The sequence below is a fragment of the Helianthus annuus genome, chromosome 11 (genome assembly GCF_002127325.2).
Source record: "Helianthus annuus cultivar XRQ/B chromosome 11, HanXRQr2.0-SUNRISE, whole genome shotgun sequence".
NCBI classification, from domain to species: domain Eukaryota; kingdom Viridiplantae; phylum Streptophyta; class Magnoliopsida; order Asterales; family Asteraceae; genus Helianthus; species Helianthus annuus.
This window is the reverse complement of record NC_035443.2, coordinates 5,060,543-5,085,047: the sequence shown is the minus strand read 5'-3', so window position 1 is coordinate 5,085,047 and position 24,505 is coordinate 5,060,543. Positions and strand designations below refer to the sequence as shown.

General features: G+C 36.4%; 2 protein-coding genes and 1 long non-coding RNA gene across 3 annotated transcripts; all 3 read right to left on the bottom strand.

The window, feature by feature from the left end:
- Positions 1–1,335: 1,335 nt before the first annotated feature.
- On the bottom strand, positions 1,336–1,785 carry LOC118483953 (bZIP transcription factor 2-like). The gene has a single exon (XM_035979772.1). The coding sequence runs from the start codon at positions 1,783–1,785 to the stop codon at positions 1,336–1,338; it is 450 nt and encodes a 149-aa protein (XP_035835665.1).
- Positions 1,786–8,633: 6,848 nt separating this feature from the next.
- On the bottom strand, positions 8,634–12,740 carry LOC110889256. The gene is made up of 3 exons (XM_022136764.2): positions 12,067–12,740; positions 9,997–10,184; positions 8,634–9,294 (listed from the first exon to the last, which is right to left on the bottom strand). The coding sequence occupies exons 1-3, from the start codon at positions 12,548–12,550 to the stop codon at positions 8,782–8,784; spliced, it is 1,185 nt and encodes a 394-aa protein (XP_021992456.1). The 5' UTR covers positions 12,551–12,740; the 3' UTR covers positions 8,634–8,781.
- A 2,224-nt stretch (positions 12,741–14,964) lies between these two features.
- Positions 14,965–17,323, bottom strand: LOC110889257. The gene is made up of 5 exons (XR_002563481.2): positions 16,985–17,323; positions 16,769–16,905; positions 16,552–16,678; positions 16,116–16,189; positions 14,965–15,233 (listed from the first exon to the last, which is right to left on the bottom strand). It is a non-coding gene; the product is annotated as an uncharacterized LOC110889257 (long non-coding RNA).
- Between the last annotated feature and the right edge of the window lie 7,182 nt (positions 17,324–24,505).

The following is a 24,505-nucleotide window of genomic DNA, read 5'->3' as shown; positions in this document are numbered from 1 at the left end:
TTTTTCTATTTTTTTTCTTCTGGTGAACTTTAATATTATTTATTTTTATTATAAAACTTTGGTTCTTATAATTTTCCCCATAGTTAAATGAGTTTAGATTTTTATTAGTTTTTTGTTTTGGACTTTTTTTCGTATACGGTCGTCATTCGGTTGCTACTTAGCACGTTGTTTAGTGGTCATATTTGATCCCTCATGTTTTTTAACCCCTTCACTTTTTAATATGTATCGGTATTGAGAAATAGTGCATATTTTGTCTTTTGTGGGAGTTTCCTTTGTGTTTATGTATTTTTTTCTTTTTCTTTTGGTGAACTTTTAATGTTTTTCATTTTCCCGTAGTTTATTGAGTTTAATTTTTTTTATTAGTTTTTGTTTTAGGCTTTTTTTCTTGGATACGGTCGCTACTTAGCACGGTGTTTAGTGGTCACATTTGATCCCTCAAGTTTTTTTAGTCCTCGACTTTTTATATGTGTCGGTATAAATTCGACTTTATCTACGTTTATGTTAGAAATTCGTATTTTAATATCATTTTGATTGCCGTTCGGTTGCTACTCGGATGATAGCACGGTTTTACATCACTCCCTGCAACGCGGGGGCTAAAGACTAGTGTAATATCAAACAAACCGTAAAATAAAACATGACTAATTGACTATTTATTTAATTTACTCACATGTAACATATGCATATAGATAGATTTAAAACTTTTTACTATTCAAAGTTTTTTTTTCTAACATATGCATGTCATATTCAAAACTACTATATAGATAAATTTACACCAAAATAAAATTTCAATATATTTATTATTCAATTCACTACACCCGGGGCTTGCCGAAAGCCATCTTCTTTCAATAATTACATAAAAAGTAAAAAAAAAAAAAAAAAAAACATTAAAATTCTCTTTTTAGTTAAATGCCATTTTAGTCTAGGAGGTTTGGGTCATTTTGCCAATTTAGTCTAAATGTTTCATTTTTCACCCGTGGGTCCAAAAAGGTTTCACTGTTGTCATTTTAGTCCACTGAGTTAACTTCATCCATTTTTTCTGTTAACGAGAAGGGCAATTCAGTCATTTTATATGATCGAATTTCCCTTCTAGTTTACAGAATTACATATAAAATGACCGAATTGCCCTTCTCGTTAAAGGAAAAAATGGACGAAGTTAACCCAATGGACTAAAAGGCAACGGTGAAACCTTTTTGGACCTACAGACGAAAAATGAAACCTCTGGACTAAACTGACAAAATGACCCAAACCACAGGGACTAAAATGACATTTAACTCTTCTCTTTTCTTACTATGCTCCTGCCTCAATAATATAGAGACTGATCATCCATATTTCAGATTATAATGTTACCAACGGAAGTTGGTTTTGGTCACTAAATACAGTGGTAACATTATTATTGCATGGCCATGCAGACGGTAACAACGTGTGGTGAAGCTCCGGTTCAGCCATTAGATTATGTAAATGGTTTAATTTTTGTTGTAGCATCACTAACTCTAACAAAAGCCACTGGTTCTCTTGCTGGACAATCTGCCCATTATGGTTCACAAGGCGTAACCGGTTCATAAGTTGGTGGTTAACCATCTTATACCTTGTTACTTGGCTCTTTACATCCTCCAAATGCTTTTGTTTTCTCATTCTGGACCGCCTGGCTGACTCGCGGTTAGATATCTTCCGTTTGTTCCTGGTTTCATCGGAGGAGGAAGTCGTGCTGTTTGTGATGTTCGGGACCGGGGCTTGAAGAGGGTAGTTGAGAAGAATGTTGTTGAGGAAATTGGTTGAAGAGGACATTGTATGGAATTATGGAAAGGTGAGAGGAGAGGGGAAGAAACTATGGATTGGGTTGGGGGTATTTAAGGGCAAATATGAAGTATGAGTCGGGTCCATGGAGAGCATTCTTGTCACTAAAGTTGGATATAGATGGGCCAGGTTTAAAAGTGATATTATGGAATAAGTACGAAACGAAGCTGACACGAAATTTACACGGCAGTTTTAATTAGTCTAAACAGGTAGGTCAAAGTCACTTTTGAGTTGAATCAACGAAGACGTTTAGCAAAACAGGTCATGTTTATGTTAATCCTATGGATTCCTCAGTTAACTTGTTTAACCTATTTCACTATTTGTTGTTTTTCAAAGGTTTTTTTTTAAATGTATTCTATGTAATAGTTAAACCATTTGAGTTTTTATGACAAAATTTAAAACTATAAAAATAAGTTTGACAAAACTAATCATAGTATATATTATTTAAAATATGAAATAATATGTACATTTAGAATTTTAAAGTACTAATATGCGAAACAAAACAAATTGGGTTATTAGAGCGGTTTTCGGGGTTCATGTGTATATATGACACGATTTTCAAATTCGTGTTAAGTTTATGCTCATGTAAAATTTTCGAGATTGTGTTGTACCCCGCCAACCCGTAAACATAAATCGTTTTAGAACACTAGGTATTTGAATATCACTCCCTAATTGTCACATCACCATGTATTTCTTTAGAGTAAATTACTTGATGGTATTGTGCTTTGCACATATTTCACTAATGCCCTCAAAATTAAATTGATTTTCTTGGTGGTATGAATTTTGTAACTATCACGGTCCATATTAACTAACATCGTTAAATTTTTCAGTTAAGTCATTGTAAAACGACCAAAAGTTATTTAAAAGACATAAGTAAATAAATAGGTTAAATAAAAAAAAGTTAGTTATATATAATATTAAAAAAATTATAAAAGCCTTGTGGGCCCCACCACTACCTCCACCTCACTTGCCGAAAAAACGAAATTATGGTGATGGTTGGTGGAAAAACAATGAGTCACCAACATCGGCTCAGTAGCCGAAAAAACCGAGATTATGGTGATGGTTGGCAGAAATACAATGAGCCACCCCCCCCCCCTCACCACCCGGTCTAAACCCGATGCTACAACCACCACCACCATCCAACTTATGACTTTTCTGGTGGAGTTTCACCCTTCTCACCCAAAAATCTACAAATCTCTGAATCGGTTTGTGAATCTCGAACCATCGTTTCTTAGATTTGTTACCTTTGCTACTGACATGAAAGATTAGTTCATTCGGCACCATTGTTTTTCAAGATGATTTGGTTTAGTGTGATATAGTGGTGGTTAATTTTATATTTTTAGTTACAAAGGTATTTTAATCATTTCAGATATATTTAACTGGAAAATTTAACAACAGTCTAACATGGGACCACCTTAATTATAAAACGCATAATAGTGGTAGTATCTTTGTAACTTAGTTAATTCAAATAAAACCTCCAATAGATATTATGTTTTATATTTTAACTTAACTCATTTCTTTATTATTTAGTATAATAATTATTACCTACCAATCGATCATTTTTTTCTCCTTAGCTATAACATAAGATTTCTATAAGTTTTGAAAAGCTTTTTAAATCTTCTTTAAACTTGATGTGTAGAATGTTGCAACTTGATTTTAGCATGGTGTTTACCTACACATCCCACTTAATACACATTGTGTTTATTTCCCATATAATGATGCCTTGTGATTATGTAACTATTGCCTAGATTTTTACGTTTAGTTTGATGCAAATTATACAATGTGATTACCTCTCACCTTCGGTACATGTAATGTCTCGTGATTGCTCCTCACGCTTCTTAGAGATTTGAGACTTTTCATTATAACCCGACGACACTACATACACACATTCAATATAAAATTAATTTTAAACAAAGAATCACGATAATCACACCATCACACAAACACTTTAAATTTTCTCTAAATATATAAAGGAGCTGTAAAAGTGAGAATCACATCTTTGCTTTAATGTCGTCGACGATCCACACATCATTAGCGAGCGTATACCTCGCTCCAAAGCCTCTAAATCAAGCAAAACTTGTTTGCATAGAAGATTAATATACTATATAGTATATACCATGAGAAGAAAATCATGATAATTAACAAAATCAAGCATAAAGCGACTTGTTTATAAAACAATATATGACATGATGATAACTTTGCAATTGAATCAAACAAAAATATTTTACAATTGTCGATTAAATACACATGATCTACGAGTTTCATTATAAAACATTTCTTTTCAAAAGATAATACAAAAAGGTGTTATCATCGACAAAATTAATCCTGAAAATTATACAATGAATGGTTGTTCATGCTTAGTCACTAAGAAATAAAACAAGTGAGAAGGGTGATGTACACGTGTCAGCATCTAATAGGAAGGGGAGTTGCTTACGTCATAGTCCATGGGCCAATGAGATCCCAGAATATATAGTATATATGATGTCGGCTTTTTTTTTCTTAAAACTATTTTCATATTCCAATAACTAATACCGCTAATAGGTGTCCTCATAGTTTCTTTAGTGGTTAGTCACTTGTTTTATTTTATTAAGGTCCTAAGTTCAACTCTCACTAGCATCATTTTAAAGAACGTTGGTACTGACAATGAAGTTTAGAACTAGGCCTCTCTGGAGGTCGCCAGTTCAAAACCGAGCTAAACCGAGTTTTACCGCAGTGGGCCTTTGGGCGGGCGGGTTTTCCCCGGAACTGGTGGCTTGAGTATGCATCCAACTTTGATCGTTATGAAGGAGGGGATGCGTTTGATCGATTGAGGGCATCCCAGTATGCTTATCCGGTGATTTAGTTGGCTGTTCAAAAAAATACCGCTAATAGTTTCCAGTTAACATTTATAGAGTATAGATCCCGTACAAATATGGTTATCGTGCAAAATGTACGAATGACGTGGAAAAGTAAAAAAAGCCGATGACTTTTTCATAATTTTATTAGTAGAGTAATTATTAAAATTACTCTGAAAGTGCATCAAACAATATAAAATTCAAAATTACTCTAAAAATATATCATAATTATTCTACTAGTTTATCAAGATAACATAACAGACATAATTACTCTAAAAGTTCATCAAACAAAACACAATTCAAATTTACTTTACAAGTGCATCATAATTACTTTACCAGATCATCATTAATACACTACTACAAGATATCATTCAAAATTACTCTACAAGTGCATCAAATAACTAGTTATTCAAAATTACTCTACAAGTGCATCATAATTAATCTACTAATTCATCATTAATACACTACTACAAAAGATAGTTTCAAAATTACTCTACATGTGCATTAAGCAAGTAATTGTTCAAAATTACTCTACATGTGTATGATAATTACTCTACTAGTTCATCAAAATAACATAACATACACAATTACTCTACAAGTTCATCAAACAACATATAATTCAGAATTACTCTACAAATGCATCATAATTACTCTACCAGTTCATCAAAAAATATAACAGACACATTGACTCTTCAATTTATCAAACAATATAAAATTGAAAATTACTCTACAAGTGCATAAAACAACATAAAATTCAAAATTACTCTACAAATGTATCATAATTACTCTACTAGTTCATCAAGATAATTATTCTACTAATAGAATAATTACGAAAATGTCACCGTTTTTTTTTATTTTTCTACGTCATTCGTATGTTTTGTACGATAGCCAAATTTGTATTTGATCTTTTATCAACATTTATAATACGTTATTGCCATTATGATAATTTGTTTTATTTGATGTATACATATAATGATATACATCACATAATGCTAGAGTTTTAAATCATGGCATGAAAGAAGGAGATATATTTAAAACTAATATTAACTAGTCTTAAGCTCTCGCGTTGCGGGTCAGAGGTGTAAAACTATGCTCTAACGTAGGGTGGAGGGGGCACGTAAAACGGTGCTAATCGAAGGATGACCAAAACCATATAAAAGAATATCCATTGCGGGTAGAGTTATTGTAAAAAAGGTGTGTTTCGTGAGTAGTGTAGAAAAGAATCTATACCCTTTGATCTATAATCTAATTGTTGAAATTATAATGTCAAAACTGTAAATAGTGTTTACCATTAAAATAATTAATTTTCTATATTAAGGGTATAAAGGTAAATTTAACATTTTTAAATTAAAAAACCCACATGCAATGCACATGCAAGTTCCCCCAGTCTTTTTTAAACGCCAATAACTTTTATACGTAACTTTTAAAAAAAATTACATCATAATAACGAGTGTTTTTTTATCTTTAATATGAGTACCATATTGCTATACTTATATAGAGAAAAAAATTACGTTTCGATCGGATGTTTTAGTATGGTGTTTTGTGTATGTTGTTTTTATTGTATAGTGATTCAAGGCGTTGTGTTATAGTAAAACACCATCAACGTATATAAGACACCATAACATTGCAAATACCATTGAATTCAGCAAAGTACTTAGAGTAAAACACCAAACGTCTATTAGACCCTATAACATTGCAAATACCATTGAATTCAGCAAACTACCATTTTCTTATACATAAACACAATCAAACTAAAATATAGCACCATACAAAATAAGACACGATACAAGTATACAAAGACACAATTCCATTAGCAATAAAAAAATATCATTAAATTCAACGAGCTAATTTTTCCTTTTACAAGATACCATAATCTGTTTTGAATTCCTAAAATTAAACACCAAAGAAAACAAGATTGAAAGATTGAATGTAAATGGTATTTGCAATGTTATGGTGTCTTATATACGTTTATGGTGTTTTACTGTAAAACACAACGCCTTGAATCACTATACAATTAAAACAACATACACAAAACACCATGGACTAAAACATCCGATCGAAACATAATTTGTTTTCTCTATATAAGTATACCAATATGGGACTCATATTAAAGATAAAAAAAATGTTGGTTATTATGGTGTAATTTTTTTAAGTTACGTGAGAAAAGTTATTGACGTTTAAAAAGAACGGGGGAACTTGCATGTGTATTGCATGTGGGTTTTTGAATATTATCTTTAATTATTTTTTTTATTAAATTACTTAATTGCCAATAAATTAAATAATGATATGTGTCCTCATCATCTTCATTTTTATTATTCTCACAAATTTCATCTTTTTTAAATGATCCTAAACCTATTTTTTTGAACTACGTACGGTTAGGATATCGCTAACCGGGTTAGTAGTTAGTATGTTAGTATCACCAAGTTAGTATTAAAACCCCTTGCCTGGACTTGAACCCAGAACTTTTAAGAGAAGCAAAACTTCTCACCTCCCCCTTAACCATTAAACCAAGAGATCATTGGTATTCTAAACCTATTGATTGCCTTAATAGTATATAAAAAACATGTGAAGTTAGACTATGCGGTATGGTGATGGTTCATCCTTGGAGGATGATCCGCCACGTAGACGCCACGTAGATCGGGTGTAAGGATGGGGCAAAAAGGATGGAGGTAAGGAATGGGGGATGGACCTAAATTATATGTATATGTTGTATGTATATATGTGTGTGTGGGGGGTTTTGTCTTGTAGTGGACCGGCTTGAACGTCCAGAAGAAGCCGGGGAGGACGCCGCTGGGGGGGGGCGAAATGGGCGGAGGATCGGCACCGATAACTGACGATCCAAGGCTGATCCGGCTGATCCCCACACCGTGCAGCCTTATAAAAAAGTGAACTAGTGAAAGGTCTTGATATCTTTTTCATATTATGCACTACTTTTTTTTTTTTTTTTTGTCAGTTAAGCATTTAAAGTGATATGGAATTTATGATGAAATTTAGTAAATGGGCGAATATCAAAATCATATAAAAGAATATCTATTGCCTCAATAAAGGAAATGTTTGCCCTAAAGTTTAAAAAACCATGCACCTTAACCTATTTTCAACAAAACTCCTTTTTAAAATGTTTTCCCTAAAGTTCAAAAACCATGCACCTTAACCTATTTTTAATGAAACTTCTTTTTAAAAGTATGTTTGTACATGTCTCACAGGAATACCCGGTGGTAAAGTGATGTGTTTTCTAACCAATTAGTATGGGTTCAAATTATGTTAAAGACAGGAGTGTTGTGATTTTAGCCGTTAAAAAGTATGTACGTAGCCAAACATATTATATGACAAGGGTAAAATGTTTTTTTTTTTTTTTTGAACGGAAAATTTTCGTCTTTTAAGTACGTGAACCCATGACCTCCACAATTTAGGTGCTCCTAGAAATTTTGCTTCTCCCATTGGGCCACCAACCCTAGTAATTGTAAATTGTTTTTAATGTAAGATAACGATGTTAATGGCCCGGTGTGTAATGAGTCGTTAGAATCCCTTCACCGTCTCCTCCTTTCTTGCAGGTTCGCCGAAGATGTCTAGTCATACCCATAATAATATGGGTCACGTTCGGGTTGCATGATAATAATTTTTATGCCTCAAGAAGTATGTTCAAACTGAAAGCACTTAAAAGTCTTACATACATAATCATCACTAGATAGAAGTGCTTATTCAGTTCTTACAATTCTCTATCTAATTGATTCTGTATAAGCATGAAGCATCTTATTGTGGGACACATGGGCGAAGGATAGTGGGGGCGGGAGGGGGCGGCCGACCCCTTGAACTTTTCGCTCAGTAGTGGAGAGTATGTAGTTTTCATATAAATTTTTTTGGGTACATATGTTTTCGACCCCCCGTTTTATAGAAATTTTTGGATATATACGTTTTCCACCCCCGTTTTATAGAAATTTTTGGGTATATTTGTTTTCGACCCCTCGGTCGGAAATCTCAAGCTTCGCCACTGGTGGGACATCCATATACGCATCTAGCAATTCCAAGTGACTTCAATTTTGCAGAAACTGTAAGCAACATATTCACAAAAATAACATACACAAATAATACATCAACAATGAATGAAAAATAACAGACTAAAACATCATCATCATCATCATCATCATCATCATCATCATGCCACATCAATGTCATCAACATCAAGCCAACCATCAGAATCCTTCTGTCCAGCATGGTCAGCGGTCAAAGAGCGAGACGCCGTTTTTGTATACCTTGTTGGAGCATCTCCGTCGTCGTCGTCCTCAAGATCACTGAACGATACATCTTCGTCATTGTCAATGGGAACTTTACTTGTACCAGTAACGTTTACATTTTCCGAGGTATCTTCCTTCAACCAATCATCCTCGTCTTTATCTTCAACTACATCAGTGACGGTTTTCGAAGGCAGTTTTTGACTTTCGGGTCTGGTCTCATTTCTCGGTTCCTCTTGGATGACGGATTTGTCTACAACTTGAAGTTCTTCAGTTGGGACAGGATGTTTATCGGTCTTCTCTGCTTCGACGGTTAATACTTCAAGAGGCACAGATTCTGATTGAGTAACAGATGGCACAGAAGAAGGCTTATCATGTGTCTGTGTGTCGGAACAGGCCTTCAACTCATGTGTTAATGATGCTCGGGCTTTAACAATCTGCATGAAAGTAACGATAAGTGTAGATCATGACATAATAACAGATGATGGTAATTAGGTATCTAGGGATGAGCAAATGGTACTGGGTACCGGTACCGGTACTGAACTTACTGAACCAGGTACATTTTCGATATCGACTTTTGACATTTTCGGTACCGGTTTTTACACTAAAATACCGGTACCGGTACCGAACCATACCGTACCGGGTATATTCGGTACCGGTACCCACTTTTGGGGATTTTCGGTACCAGTACTGGTTCAGTACCGAACGGGTACCATGCTCATCCCTAAGTTTGCTCTTCGCATATGTAATTATATGCTTATCTCGAAGTAAACTGCTACTTTTATGTCAATATTAACCTTTACATCTGTCATATAGACAAATTGGCGTCTATGCAGTTAATGCGGTAAAATATCGGATATCGGTCAAGGACCGATTTTTGAGATATAGGTTATCTCGGTGAGATATCGGTGGGATATCGGTAATTTTAATATAATGCAGAATTTATATATATAGCAATTTAACACTAATAATTCGGTGATATATAATCAGTCAATATTGCCGATAATATCGGTACCGGTATTCTGACCGATATTTGCCACTGATATTTTACTAGGGGACCGATACGTCACCGATATTAAGGGCATAGATTGGTGTTACACGTTATATGCCAAACTATGAATAATTCCTGTAGAAATTACCTCGGGTGTCGAAAGAAGCTCAGCAACCTGAGGTTCAAGTCTAGGATGCAAAAGCACAAAATATATCTTCCAAAAGGAACTTTCACTCATATAACCGGGACAAAGTTCGATCCTAAGAGCAGCCAATCGCGGTACCAAACTTTCAACAGCCAGAGCATGCTCTTGTTGTGCATCAGACAACTCAAAATCTGGAACAGAATGAAAAACAAAAAAAAAAATTCAAGAATCAAATAATGTTTACGAAAATATTCTATCGTCAAGTACGTTATACAACCTCGGTTATAACTTACAAGCAAGTCGCAAATATGAGTTCTTATACATAATGGAAACACATGACCATTGTTCTGACTTCTGAGCACAAATCAAATAACGTTTATGAAAATATTCTATTTATACAGCCTCAGTTACAAGTGAAGATCTAATCCCTCGCATCCTTAAGTCCAAGGATTGTTGCGTAATTAGTTAATTGTTAATAGTTAAGTTTATGTTGTATTAGATTAGTTAGTTAGTATAAGGTCCAGAAGCGACAAGATGAAAGTTTATAATCTACATCAGAAGGGAAACGAAAAGACGTATCAAGAAAGACACGCCGTTTCAGATAAGGCGCCAAACATCACAAACATCAACAGACACGTCGATTGATTGAAGAGTCATGATGGTTCAAACGCCAAAGAGCATGATGATGATGACATAAAGCCACGGTTGATAAGGTGCCCCAAAGAGCAAAATACGAGGTCTATCAGTCGATCCATGATTCCATGATCCTGGATTTAAAAAGTGTGCCTAGGCGTAAGGCGCAGGCCTCCTCACCGCTTCAGCCTACATAAGACACACAATTACAAAAAGCGCACATGAGGCGCTCTTTTTTTGCAAAAAAAGTGACCCTGAGGCGCACGCCTCATGTATTTTCCCTGTTTTTGTGCAGCAGGTTGTTGTACAACATGCCTTATAGCTTGTACATGTATGTAATTTCAACATTAAAACACATATATAAAGCTTATTTGTGTCTAAATATTGGGTTAACAATGCTAGAATCCTAAAGATAGAGTTATAATTATCTAATTATTCTTCAATAACCCCCCCCCCCCTACAAACTAGGGGTGCAAACGAGCCGAGCCGAGTCCGAGCCTTACCTTAATCAAGCTAGGCTCGTTACAACTTTCTAAAGCTCAAGCTTGGCTCGATTCAAGCCTTGGATTTTGGGCTCGAGCTCGGCTCGTTAATAAAACTTAAAACTCGAGCTCGGCTCGAAAGCTCGATCTAAGCATTTAAGGCGCGAGTTAAAACAAGCTAAAGCTCGACTTGAGCTCGTTTTTGGTTGTTAATGAACCAAGGCTCGGCTCGAGCTCGACTCGATAGTTTGAGAACTCAATTAAAAAAGAACATCTAGATCCTTCAAAAAAAAGTAGATTAAATTACATTTTTGGCCCCTATGGTTATATCACTTTTACTATATTAGCCCAAAATAAGAAATTTTAACATATCTGCCCCCATGGTCTCTATAACTAACCATTTTGGCCCCTAAGTTTATAAGTTTAACCATTTTGGCCCCCATGGTATCTATACCTAACCATTTTGGCCCCCATGATCTCTAGACTCAGGGGCCAAGATGGTTAGTTATAGAAACCATGGGGGCAGATATGTTAAAAATTCTTATTTTGGGCTAATATAGTAAAAGTGATATAACCACAGGGGTCAAAAACGTAATTTACTCAAAAAAGTATACATAGTTTAAACCCTAAAGTATACTAAGCTCGATAAGGCTCGTCAAGCCTAAACGAGCTACACATACAAGGCTCGAGCTCGGGCTCGATATCTAATCGATCCTAATTTCAAGCTCGGGCTCGGGCTCGAGCTCGATAAGGCTCGGCTCGTTCGAGCTTTTTATCGAGCCGATCTCGAGTAGCTCGCGAGCCGCTCGGCTCGTTTGCACTCCTACTACAAACAAACTCATATACAATCAATAATTTTCATGTTCAAAACAACCTCTAGGTGCCCTAGCAGTCAACACAGGTACATATTATCTAATTCCATATCAAATATGCATAAAACAATCAACCATAAGTTTACCTTCAGCGTCATCTTCATCCTCATCAATCGGAAACTCCATCCACGTATCTGGATGCATCGTAACATCCCTAACAAACGCCAAAACCTCATCCGTAACACCAATAGCTTCCGCAGCGTCCTCCGGCGACAGTTGGAGAATATTCGTGGCCAGTTTGGTAATCTCCGACACATGAATATTACTCGAGAGCTTTGAAATTCCACTCCGAAACCTCCCTCCGATCTCCGCAAAGTCTCTCCGTATTCCAGACACCGGTTCCGGATCTGAATGAGGAGGATGATCGGACGGTGGAGGAGCGAGAAAGGATGCGACGCCCCAAAGTTTAGTGGTTAGGGTTTTGGTGATTTCTGATAAGTCTTCTTTGACGCCTCCTCGAGATGAATCGTCGTCTTGTGGTTGGAGGTGTGGATCTGTTGGAGAGTGTTGTTGTTGTTCATCGTCGTCGAGATTGAAGGTGTTGGCGATAGATCGAGCGAACCATGACATTGTGTTTTTAGGAGATGGTGACTGTGACGGTGCAGCGACGGTTTGATCGGAATAGGGATGGCTTAGTTGTAGGGTTTCAGAGTCGGTGGTGTTGATTTTAGTGACAAAATTATATCTCCCCTAAAGGTTAAACACGTAACAGGTTTAGTTGCTTAAACTGGTTAGCGTGTTTAAAACACGATTAAATTGGTATCCAAATAGGTTAAACACTTGTTAACCGGTTAATAACTATGTTTATATATTTTTTTAAGAGTTAAATGTGTGGTTGGTTCTTAAGGGGTGCAAACGAGCTGAGCGGCTCGCGAGCTACTCGAGATCGGCTCGAGAAAAAGCTCGAAACGAGCCGAGCCTTATCGAGCCCGAGCCGAGCTTGAGTCTCAAAACAAAGCTCGTTTGTTTATCGAGTCCGAGCTCGAGCCTCACATGTGAAGCTCGTTAGGCTCGTCGAGCCTTATCGAGCCTTAGTGTAAACGAGCCGAGCCGAGCTTATTTAAACTTGTTTACAAGCCGACATCGAACCTAAAAATAAGCTTATTTAATAAACGAGCCCGAGCCCGAACTTTACTTATCGAGCTCGCAAGCCTAAAAGTCTATTCTTTATATTTTTTTATTTAATATACTAACTGATAGATAATAAACGAGCCGAGCCCGAGCCGAGCTCGAGCTTGATAAAATACAAACGAGCCGAGCTCGAGCTTTGAAAAAAAAGCTCGAATTGAGCCGAGCTCGAGCCCGAGCACTCATAAGTTAATCGAGCTCGAGCTTGGCCGAGCTCGGGCTCGGCTCGGCTCGTTTACACCCCTAGTTCTTATGGTTTGCAGATATTGCATATTGCATATTGCAGACTTTGTCTCAATATTTTAATATTTACAAACCTGGTCTCAGTTGTTACAATATTTGCATTCGGGTGATCCTTATCAGTAACTCATATTAAGTTTCTCTGTGAAGTCTTGTTAAATGACTAAAATACCCCTAACAATCTCTATACTTATAGATGAAAATAATTATACACTTGGCTTGGTTTTAGCCCACCCTCTCTAATTTCTTCCTTGCTTTATGTATTCCCTACTGCCAACGTAAGATTTTTGTACACGTGTCATATATTATTCATTCGAGTATTCTACCTCTTATTTTCTTCTTCTCCTCTGTTCTATTTCTAATTAGGTTTTTAATTTAGACAATCCTCCCAACCTTCAACCGCGGATACGAAGAAAACCCTCCCCGCCGTATTCTACTAATTGTATCGATATCCATCTTCAACCGTTAACACCATTTGATATTCCATTCTCCTCATTTCAAGAAACCCCAATCTATGTTTGCTGTTTTAAGACTAAATCGGTTTACGAAAGGGTTCGAGATCCAAGTGGATACGCTCGGGCCGCTGGCTATCAATGATTAATTGTTACGATTCTGCTATAAATCAAACTCCCTAAATCTTTCTTCCTTATTTACATCCCTAAAAAAGTGTGTTAATGGACTTGGAAAGTCAAATTTATTATATTTAGGATTAGGATAGGGGTGTTTAAAAATCTCGTGGCTCGCAGCTCGCTCGAAACTCGCTCGAAAAAAGCTCGAAGAAAGCTCGGCTCGAAATTGGCTCGGTTGTTAACGAGCCAGCTCGGCTCGGCTCGGCTCGGTTTGTAAACGAGCCAAGCTCGAGCTTGGCCTGGCTCGGCTCGTGAGCTCGATAAGGTTTACATCCTTCATTTTTTTTTTGTCCCACATCGCTTAGAAAACAAAAAGTAAGGGAGTATTTTCCCTAAAAAAGAAGGTAAAAGACAATGTACAAAGTGAATTAACTAATTATACCTGCATATTTAGCCATATGGTTAAATTAAATGGCAATTATGGCCCTTAGTCTATGAAGAAATTCATTTTAAGGGCTTTTTAAGTAGTAAATTAGGCGGTTTTTTGTTAGTTCGAGCTAGATCGAGCCGAGCCGAGCTAGCTCGAATTCTAATCGAGTCGAGCTTCAAATCTTAGCTCGATTTGAAATTCGAGCTCGAGCCGAGTTAGCTTGAATTGAGTTCGAGCCGAGCTCGAGCTGGGTCTAGCTTGGCTCGACTCGGCTCGTTTACAGCCCTAGATTAGGATGGTGTTTGAATGTTTAAACATTCGAAGCTCTAAGTGTAAACCTGGGTAAAAATTGTTGTATTTTGTGAAGGGATTCAAAACTATTATTTTTTTTGTTTGAGACAAGTCTCCATTTCATGATGAACTGATGAAGCCCTCCATATATGAGTGAAAAACTGGGTAATAATTGTTCTACTTTGATTGAGGTATTGTTCTAAATTTTTATGTCATGCTATATTATTTATCAAGCAGGGGACAATTGGTCAATAAAATGTACGAGACAGCAAAATGGATGGTTCTCAATCTGAATGAGCAAGCACCCGTGCGTATTACACAAATAGCAGGTGAATACGTTTTGTTCTTTAAACAAACTAGGTTTATACCCGCCCGCGCGTTGCGGCGGGAAAGCCGTATGTACAAAAAGCATTTGCTAAACCTCATCCAACATCATTTGGTAGTTCACATTGTTTAAAGTTTATTCGTTGGTGGTTTCCACCCGCGCTTCATTGCTGGGACAAGACAATTTTTTAATAAAATGGAAACCTAAACTCAATTATTAACCAATCGGGTGTCGTCCGTGTTGAAGACTTGCAATGCCGATGTTGAAGACCTGAAAAGAGTTATTTTTTCCCATTAATTTTTTAACAATGAAATCATCACAGGAGAACATAATACGGAGTAGAAAATTCGATAAAAAATAGGGACATTGTATAAGAACAAACCTAACTACTCAACTGTATGCATCACGCCCCAGCTTCGTTAGAGTCGGGTTTAACCAACGCTCAAAAGCCGTGGATGCTAAAAGCCTTATACATGTATGCATCCCACTGAGGCGCACGCTTTTTGTACAGAAGGCGTTTTTGTGCTATAAAGTGTTATACATTAAATCATATATAAACCTTATTTCTAACTATATTTTGGGCATGGATGCTAAAAGCCTATAGAATATATAAAAATATATATATATATAAGCACCTTGCGCCTCGCGTACGAAAAGCCCTCCGCTTTTGCGATTTGCGCTTTGATTTTAGATCTTGTCACTTTTGTTCATTTCGCGCTTTTTTAAACCAAGGATCAAATAATTCAATGGGTCGAACGGGTTGTAGAAGAATAAACGTCTTGTGAAATGGGAGTAAAACTCTCAGATAATCACTTTAGTTACCATTCACTCACTGAGTCAGTCACTGGTATAAAGTGCTTTCTTTAATATGAAGGTGAAAGGATGTTATAATAAAACTGATTAAACATTTGACTTGTTCAAAAAGGCAAAATACATGTTAACAGTCAATTTGTACCACTAAAATTGAACTCAATAATCATGTATATAATCAGCACATCATTTATTTCTGGATAAAAAATGAAAACGCAAAATAAGCATCAATAACATAACCAAACACACAGTTAAATACAAACAATGACCTAGGTCAGATTAAGCATAACTATAAGTTAAATAGATAACCAACTTTTTTATTTAATTAATGCAACTACTTACCTATCAAACGCATCCATCGCAACAAAGTCCACCATCAACTAAGACAAGGGCCCGAGTTTCTAACATCCTTTCACCTTCATATTAAAGAAAGCACTTTAGATTCCTCAAGAAATATGTTCCATATATATACAGAAGATACACAATGCATGAAAATATGCACAAAGGAACATTTTTTTTAGCAAAAACTGAACCAAGACAAGTTAGCTACAATATGTAGTTTATGTACATAGTCCCTAACTACGACCACTGTTAATCACCTTCGCTTATTAAAATTGAAGAAATATACATGTATCGTTATTTTTTCAAGCTGTAAAAACTTCTGCAAGGGAGGGAGGTATTCTGCACATTGATATTGGTTAAACCTATCCTTTTGTCAGTTTCACCAACACCTACAAATGAGACTGTCGAATAGGTTAGATGAAATTAGTTACCGTACCTCAAAATGGGTGGTGTAGCTGGTGGAGTTCATCTAGGGCTTCCATCAAACTATAGCTTCATAAGTTTTTTTTCTCACAACCATCATTTGCTACCCTTTCAATTTAATACATTGTACCTACAACCACCTGCTCCAAAAATGAATTCCACAGACCTTGAAACCATGAATTTCGCCCCAAATTTGAAACCCTAAAATCAGAAAGACAAAGATACGATACCTTCATGAAGGCAAATTGAAGAAGCTTGTCGAAATCGTTCTGTTCTGAAGTGAACTCCCTTGGGGTCACTTATACCTCCAACAGTCGCCATAGTCGTCCGAATCAAGAGCTGCAAAATTAGAATATTCACTGGAGTTCTGCAACACTAAAAATAGGTTAAACTAAAACATCGAAAATCGATCTGTGAAAGACACATGAAATTACAGCGAGGATTACCGGAATTCTTGCCGGAGTTAAACAGAGATCAATCACAACTGGAGCCTCTTGAAGCCATCTTCATCACTGTTGTGATACCCTAACCGCCGTCACCATCGGTTTCTGCCTGAAACGGCAACCGAAACCCTAGCCAACACTTGAGCGTGACTGTTGACCACCGCTGCGGTGACCGCAAACCCCAGTACGACCGTCGTTTTCCGGTGGCTCGCCGCTGCATTACTCATCCTCGTATCTTTTTCTCTCACGTTTCCGGTTCACTCCGATTTGCTGGTTTTTCTCCGTGCAATGTTAATGAAATTTTGGTGAAGATGAATAGATAATCTATGGTGGCAAAGAAAGAAGGTGACACGTGTTTTGATAATGATGTGAAATTCCTTCAATGCCCTTTATAACTGTTTATTCGCTTCTCTTAGACTATTCGCATCAGTGAAAGGCTATCTTTTCTACAAACAGCCTAATCAGCCGGCCACATCAGTTTTTCACTTATTCTTCCCACAAACACTTTTTACCCACAACAATAACATATATATACTTCCCACAAACAACCTTATTATAATTATTTTATTAAATTTAAACTAAATAAAAAAAAAAGGACCCACCATTTCCCATTCTTCACCATTCTTCCCCAAGAATCCTTAAGAATGAACACCCTCCATGTCATCCTCTACAACACCCACTAATTCATCCCTCTTACAAATGCCCTCCACATAAGCCAAGAATTACCTATAAACATCCTTGATGTGGATAGTCTTATTAGAGCATTCACATCCAATCCATCAAATTATACATACATTCCACTAAAAAACAATTCGTATATCAATATATTTTTACTAAAAACAAATACTTTTTCTCTCTCCCTTTCAATTAAATAATATTATCATTACATTTTTCTCTCTCCTTCACTCACAACCACTTTCAATATATATTAAAAAAATTATAGTGGGTGAACAGTGTCCCCTCAAATATACAGATGAACAGTAATATTTTCTCTCTCCTTCACTCACAGCCACTTTTTATACCCTTTATAATATAAAAACTCCCCCTCACATATTTTGATGGATAGAATATGAATGCTCTTAATATATGTATAATATATGTATAATATAATGTATTTTTTTAATAATATGTATGCAAATATAATAGGATGATTAATAATGAACATGCCTGGTGTAATGATAATCAGATGAAAAATGAAATGTGGTGGATTATCAAGGTTCAAAATACATCATCATCATACTCAGTAAATCTCACCAATAGCAAAGCTAACGCAGGGTTTGAGTAGGGTAAGATGTACAAAACTGGAACTTAAACCAGATCATGCCAATCGCCCGTTATGGGCTTGTGCGGATGGGCGGATCTTTCTTGAGACCTTCTCGCCATTGTATAAACAAGCATATATTTTTCTTATTGACCTATTTATTCAAATCGTTGACTCATTGTATTGGAGAAGTGTGCATTTATATAATCTTAAACTTAAAGGTCGGTGACTTTTACCTTTTTGATCCTCCTTTTCTTTAACACTTTGGCCATCATACTTTCCATTGATTGTTAGCCTCGATCCCTCTTCATCCCTTTTCTTTTAATATTCAATTGTTTGGCTCCCTCTTCATCCCTTTTCTTTTTAATATTCAATTGTTTGGCTGTGACTAAATGAGACGTTGATATGGTCAAATGGTTGCATTCTTTCAATTTCCATATTCTCTTTTTTTTTTTAAATATTTTGTAATTTTTAATTGACAAAAGAACTAACCCTCCATTCTTTCATTTTGACAATTTTTTCGAAAACGAGTCTATATATAATGCATTTTCATGTTTCACGTTTCTGCGTTAATGATACAAAACTCATGTTTCAACATAGTTTTTTTTTTCGGAACGAGTCTGGTCAAATATAATATGCTTTCATGCTTATTTTTACGTATGTTTTCGTTTGGTTTACGTTTTAACGTCAACTTTGTTCGCAAACGAGTCGGGTCAAATAGAATACACTTTCATTCGACGCTACAAATTCGAGTTCCTGTACGTTTGACATTACTAAGTCTTGAAGGTAAGGGCGGTGTAGTGGTTAGGTGGAACCCTCACTAAACGAACCAACCCGGGTTTGATTCCGTTTCTTTTGTAAACGCAATGCTTTAGATCGGATACATCGACACACGCGTTTTCGTATAGTTAATGGATTATATAATGTGTTGCCAGCTATAAACAACTAAGCCGTTGCCAACGCAACGCGCGGCCGAAGGCAAAAATCTAGTTTTTACATATGATTTCTCTTTAGAATTTTACTTATTGCTTACTATTTGAATATTTATTTTGCTTATACTACAACTACATGTTTAATATGTTTGAATTGCTTACGTATTGGCAATTATGTCTCTTTTCAAGTAATTAGAGTACTATCATTAAGTTTACTCAAATGCTCAAAAGATGATTACTGGGACTCTAAATTGCAATCTTAATTTAAAACAATCTTGACTCCATGGTCTTTTTTAGTTTTTAAAAACTCTGTTTTAACAATTATGTTTTTTTTTTTTTTTTCATTTATGATAAATGAATCTCAACCTCAATAACAATAACAATGACAATAACAAAATAAAGACAGTTAGTTACAAAGTTCATGTAAGCATTACTTCTGATTACAATTTTTGTATTTTCTAACCCATGTTTCATGTAGTTTATTTCGTAACATCTATTTACATAATATATTATCTCAGCCCGTGTATCACACGGGTAACTAACCTAGTTAGAAAATAATTAAAGAGATAGGGCCCATCTCTCTCTCTACCACAAATAACTTGAAAGGAAATCAGTACCAATAACAACAATCGATTAAAAGTTTCATATGAAATTTTAAACAAACACTAACGGTGTACGGTGTGGTTCGGGAAAGACATTCGGCAAGTCTTTTACCGATAGGCAACACCGCCACTAAGGTTGGGTTCAGTGGCGGATCTAGAAAACTTTCATAGGGGTAACATCTTAAAAGAAAGGGGTAACAAAATCGAAAAAACGTTAAAAATGTCAAATTTTTCCAAAATTTACACAAACGTCAGATCGCCAAGGGGTAGCGGAGGCTACCCCTTCTTATATGGTACATCCGCCCCACTTGGGTTTGCCGATGGGGGAAGGGAAATCGTGGAGACTTTGCCGATGGGGGAAGGGAAAAGGTGATGAACGTTGGGTGGGGACCACTAGTATTCAACCAATGATTTTTTATTTTGTTTTTTTTTTAATTAGTTTGTCTAATCTAATTTTAGTCATGCACCTCTTATGTTTTTTTTGGGCAATAGGCAAAATAAGAGGCAAATTACATGGCACAACATGATTGGGTGGGGGGAAACATTGTCTAATCCCCTTAGACATGCACCCCTTACACCCTAAGAGGAGAAACATTCCTATCAAACTTTCGGCAACAAAAACACCTTCAAAACAACATTCGATTAAACTTCTTGTGGTTTGATTGTTTTAATGGTTTTGCCCCAATGGTTTTAAAAGTGTCATTTTTCCTCACTGATCTATTTAACTTATCTCAATTTCACTTCACGCCCAAACACAACATCCATTTGCAACGTTAAAAACAATCATTTGCCCCTCATATGAGAGGAAATTATGTCTTTTTCCACCATATCTTATTATTTAGTATTTATTTATATATTAAAAAGAAAATCACAACTCTCTTTCACACACTTATCTTTCTCTCTACCATCTCAAAGTGTCACCACCCACCACATCTATCACCATCACCACCCCACCCACTACAACCCCCCCCCCCTCCAAGTCAACCTCCTTTTCATCAGAAGATTTAACCTTTCAAAACAAAACCTAGGATCAAATAGAGGTGTAAAAAAACCCAAAGGCTCGAGAACTATTCATTATTGGCTCAGTTAAAAGCTTGAACGAGCCGAGCTTTAACGAGCTCGAGCCTGAAATAGAGCTCGTTTAGTTATCGAGCCTAAACGAGCCCAAACAACAGGGGTGGATCTACATAGTGAGTTTCGGGTTCACCCGAACCCACTGAGTTTCAAAATTTTAACAGAACGCTTATATAAAAAACTGTAGTGAACCCATAAATAATATATCGGATGAACCCATAGATAAAGATGAACAACTGTTCTGGTGGTCAAGTCGTTGCTTTCTAAACTATTGGTCCCGGGTTCGAGGTGATGCTTTAGTATTTCTCATTATTTATATAATTTATTTCGCTGGCCCAAAGTCAGAAAAAAAAAACAGTTGCAGCCCACAAACAACACCAGAATAACAACAGAGGCTACATCTTTTTGTTGAGTTGGGTGCTCTGTGTGACACCTGTGTCACCACGACCATCAAACAAATACCAAGCCTGTATTTCATACTTGGGATCTTGTATAAATATGTGTATCTTTTGCACATATCAATTCTTGTTCAATTTCAAACTCTACAACGCTTTCTGGAGAATTATACGCAAACTGGTGCGTAAACGTACTCAGTTTAATGCGACAAATACTCCGGAACATCAACATATGCTTAACATACCTTAAATAACCTTTACATAACTTAGAAAAAAGTTTTGAAGGCTTCAGTATGGCAAAAACAAGTTAATTCGCTTACAGGGACTAAACTTGACAAACTGCGAAAGTATGCCAATTTGAACTGTAACGAACATTCCGGAACATGTCCATAAGTTAAACATACCATAAATATCCTTTACATAGCTTAGAAATAGGCTTTGAGGGGTTTGGTATGCTAAAACAAACTTTTGGATCATTCAGGGGCTAAAAGTGTCAAAAAGTGCACAAGTTTGCACTTTCGCGCATAACTTACGTTCTGAATACATCCGGACATCCAAAAATTTATGTAAGCATTATAATATTATGCCTTAGTGTTTGGCATGAGAAAAATCCATTCGTCGCGTCATTTGGATCGTCTTTCGCGCTTATGCGCATTCCGTCGTAATTAAGCGAACATCGCGATCGTACGGCCAAACGAACCGACATCCGGAATATTTTTGAGCATATTTCAAGTCCCCTACACTTTAACTTCATCTTAGAGCCTTGAAATGAGGTTAACGGGGCTTAAACATGCCAAAATGGGCCAAATTACGTGTTTCTGAAGTGCAGGGACCAAAATTGAAAATTCTGATCTGTGACCCTCAGGCGGGGCGCGTAAAGGTAAGGCCAACCTTTACGCGGGGCGCGTGGGACTGTCAGACCAGATTCAATGTTTGCATTCAATGCAGTTGGCCTTTCGTTCGATCAAGGGCAATGCCCTTTCACCCAATCAAAGGCCAAAGGCCATTTTCAGTAACCACCATATTTTTGTCAAGTGTACGGGCGAGATCGTGGCATGATATTCGATAAACGATCCTAACGGTTATGCTTTTCCTATAAATACCCCCCCTTGTTGCAAAAACCCACACAATCTGATCAAGAGCTCTAAGTTGGAACCTTTGTTTCATACCTGAGCCATTTTGATCTAGATTAGCATTCGGGGACCCTCCGTAAGTATTCTTTCGCTCTTTTATTCGCTTTTCGAGTCCGAAAGTCAACGTTTTGTTGACTTTCTGCATTGACCAGCCTATGGTCAAAACGAAGTTCATGGAACTTCATAACGTGAGCGTGATCACGATGGTTATAGTCCGTAGTGACTATACCTACTGATTACCACGTTATCTAGGCTCAGTGACGAGTCGTAGTTTCGGCCAAAATGTGCATTCTTGCATATTTTGTAACCAAACTACTCGTGAGTATCAAAACCGTTTGTTTTGATACCAAACCTGTTTTCTAAACTTAGTTAAGCATGTTTTAACATGCTTAGCTCGTCACTTTTAGTTTAGCGCTTATATAGGGTCGTAAGGTAAGCGATCTAAACCATCGCTTATACTTTCGAACCCGACCCATTTGGTCAATTATTAGGATCCGACCAAACACATTAGGTGACCATAGCAATAACCTTCCGAGGTTATACCTTGTGGTCGCGATGTTAGACGTTCCGAACGCGTTCTACGCGAACGACGCGTTAGGGTAGCATAAGCTACCTAAACGGGTCGTGATGGACCGTAAGCACTTAGGTTAAGTTTCATTTTAGTATGTAGGCTTTGTTAAACCATATTACACGAGTCTCCATACTCGTTTGGTTTACGAACCCGCGTACTATCCGATCCTTCCGATTTGGTCCGGTATATTAACATAGCTACCTATTAGGTGCCGTTTGATATCCCGTGATCTTTAGCATTATCTGGTTATTATACAAGAACTCCAAAGCAATCTCAGGTGAGTACATTGTGTTACATTGCATTTCTGTTGCATATGCTCATCCAGCATATGAACACATTATACTACATTTTGAGCCGTTGTAACCATTTGACTATGTGAACCGTCTTAACCCTTCGATTATATGAACCGTTTGTAACCATTGAACCGTGTAAACCAGTTGTATCCATTGACATGATTTACATTTGACAATAGACATTTGACTATACATAAACATTTCCGAAATTGTTAAACATTTCATCTTGATGGTTTGGTTTGAGTAAGGGATTAAGTAACGAGGCGTGTGTAATATGATACAAGCATGGTGGATACGCCGCTGGTACTTCCTATATATAAGTGTTTGTATGGTATTACATATCGTAGCGTTATTTGAATCATTTCAATTTGAGACATATGACATTTTATACAAATAACATACTTTTCACGAGACATTGTTTTACAAACAACTTATCTTATACAAACACATTTTACATGGTTATCCGCTTAACCATACAGTGTTCTCTTAGTTATACATATCATCTGATCTTATCGTTTTTCAAATGATTTACAAGACAAAGCAAATTACAAGGTTCATGACTAAACATTTTCTCAAACATAAGTCATGAATTCCTTTTTCACAAAACCAATGTATCTTTTTTTTTTTTTTTTTTTTGAACGGCTATAAAAAAAAAAAACCAATGTATCTCACAGGCATTTTTATGCTGACGTACCTATTTTCACATGTGTTTTCAGGAGATGATGCATAGGACTTATCAAGACATACTTAGGCGGACTTGTGCCTTAGTGACTTAAAACGAGACAAGAACTAGTTAATTCATGTCATGTACTCTTTGGTTCTTGTTTAAACAATGTATACTTTCATATCTGATCAATAAAACGAAACTTCAATTGCCATGGATTTGAAACAATTGATTCTGTTACAACACTCCCCGACGTTTCCGCCACGTTTTGTATGTTCTACGTGGTCGGGGTGTGACACTCTGGATGTTTGAATACTTGGTGTTATGTGAATATGTACTTAGAATTTGTGATTTTTTTTGTTAGAACTTGAATTATAAGGCTAGTGTAAACGATTATTGAAAAGAAAGTCATCAAGGTTTGGTATGCTCCGCGACCCGACTCGATTCGACCCGAAAACTCCTACGTTTAATTGTGAGAAATTTGACTATGAAAAAAAAAAATGAACCCATAGAAAAAAAAATCATGGATCCGCCACTGCCAAACAACATTTTATTTTTTTTATATATAATCTAATAATAATGATGATAACATTGGCGAG

Excerpts from the sequence above, each read along its gene's own strand:
- LOC118483953 (XM_035979772.1), bottom strand. The coding sequence starts at position 1,785 with ATGTCCTCTTCAACCAATTTCCTCAACAACATTCTTCTCAACTACCCT.
- LOC110889256 (XM_022136764.2), bottom strand. The coding sequence starts at position 12,550 with ATGTCATGGTTCGCTCGATCTATCGCCAACACCTTCAATCTCGACGAC. Across the intron at positions 10,185-12,066 it reads GGATGAAGATGACGCTGAAG|ATTTTGAGTTGTCTGATGCA; the intron begins GTAAACTTATGG and ends ATTCTGTTCCAG. Across the intron at positions 9,295-9,996 it reads AGCTTCTTTCGACACCCGAG|ATTGTTAAAGCCCGAGCATC; the intron begins GTAATTTCTACA and ends ACTTTCATGCAG.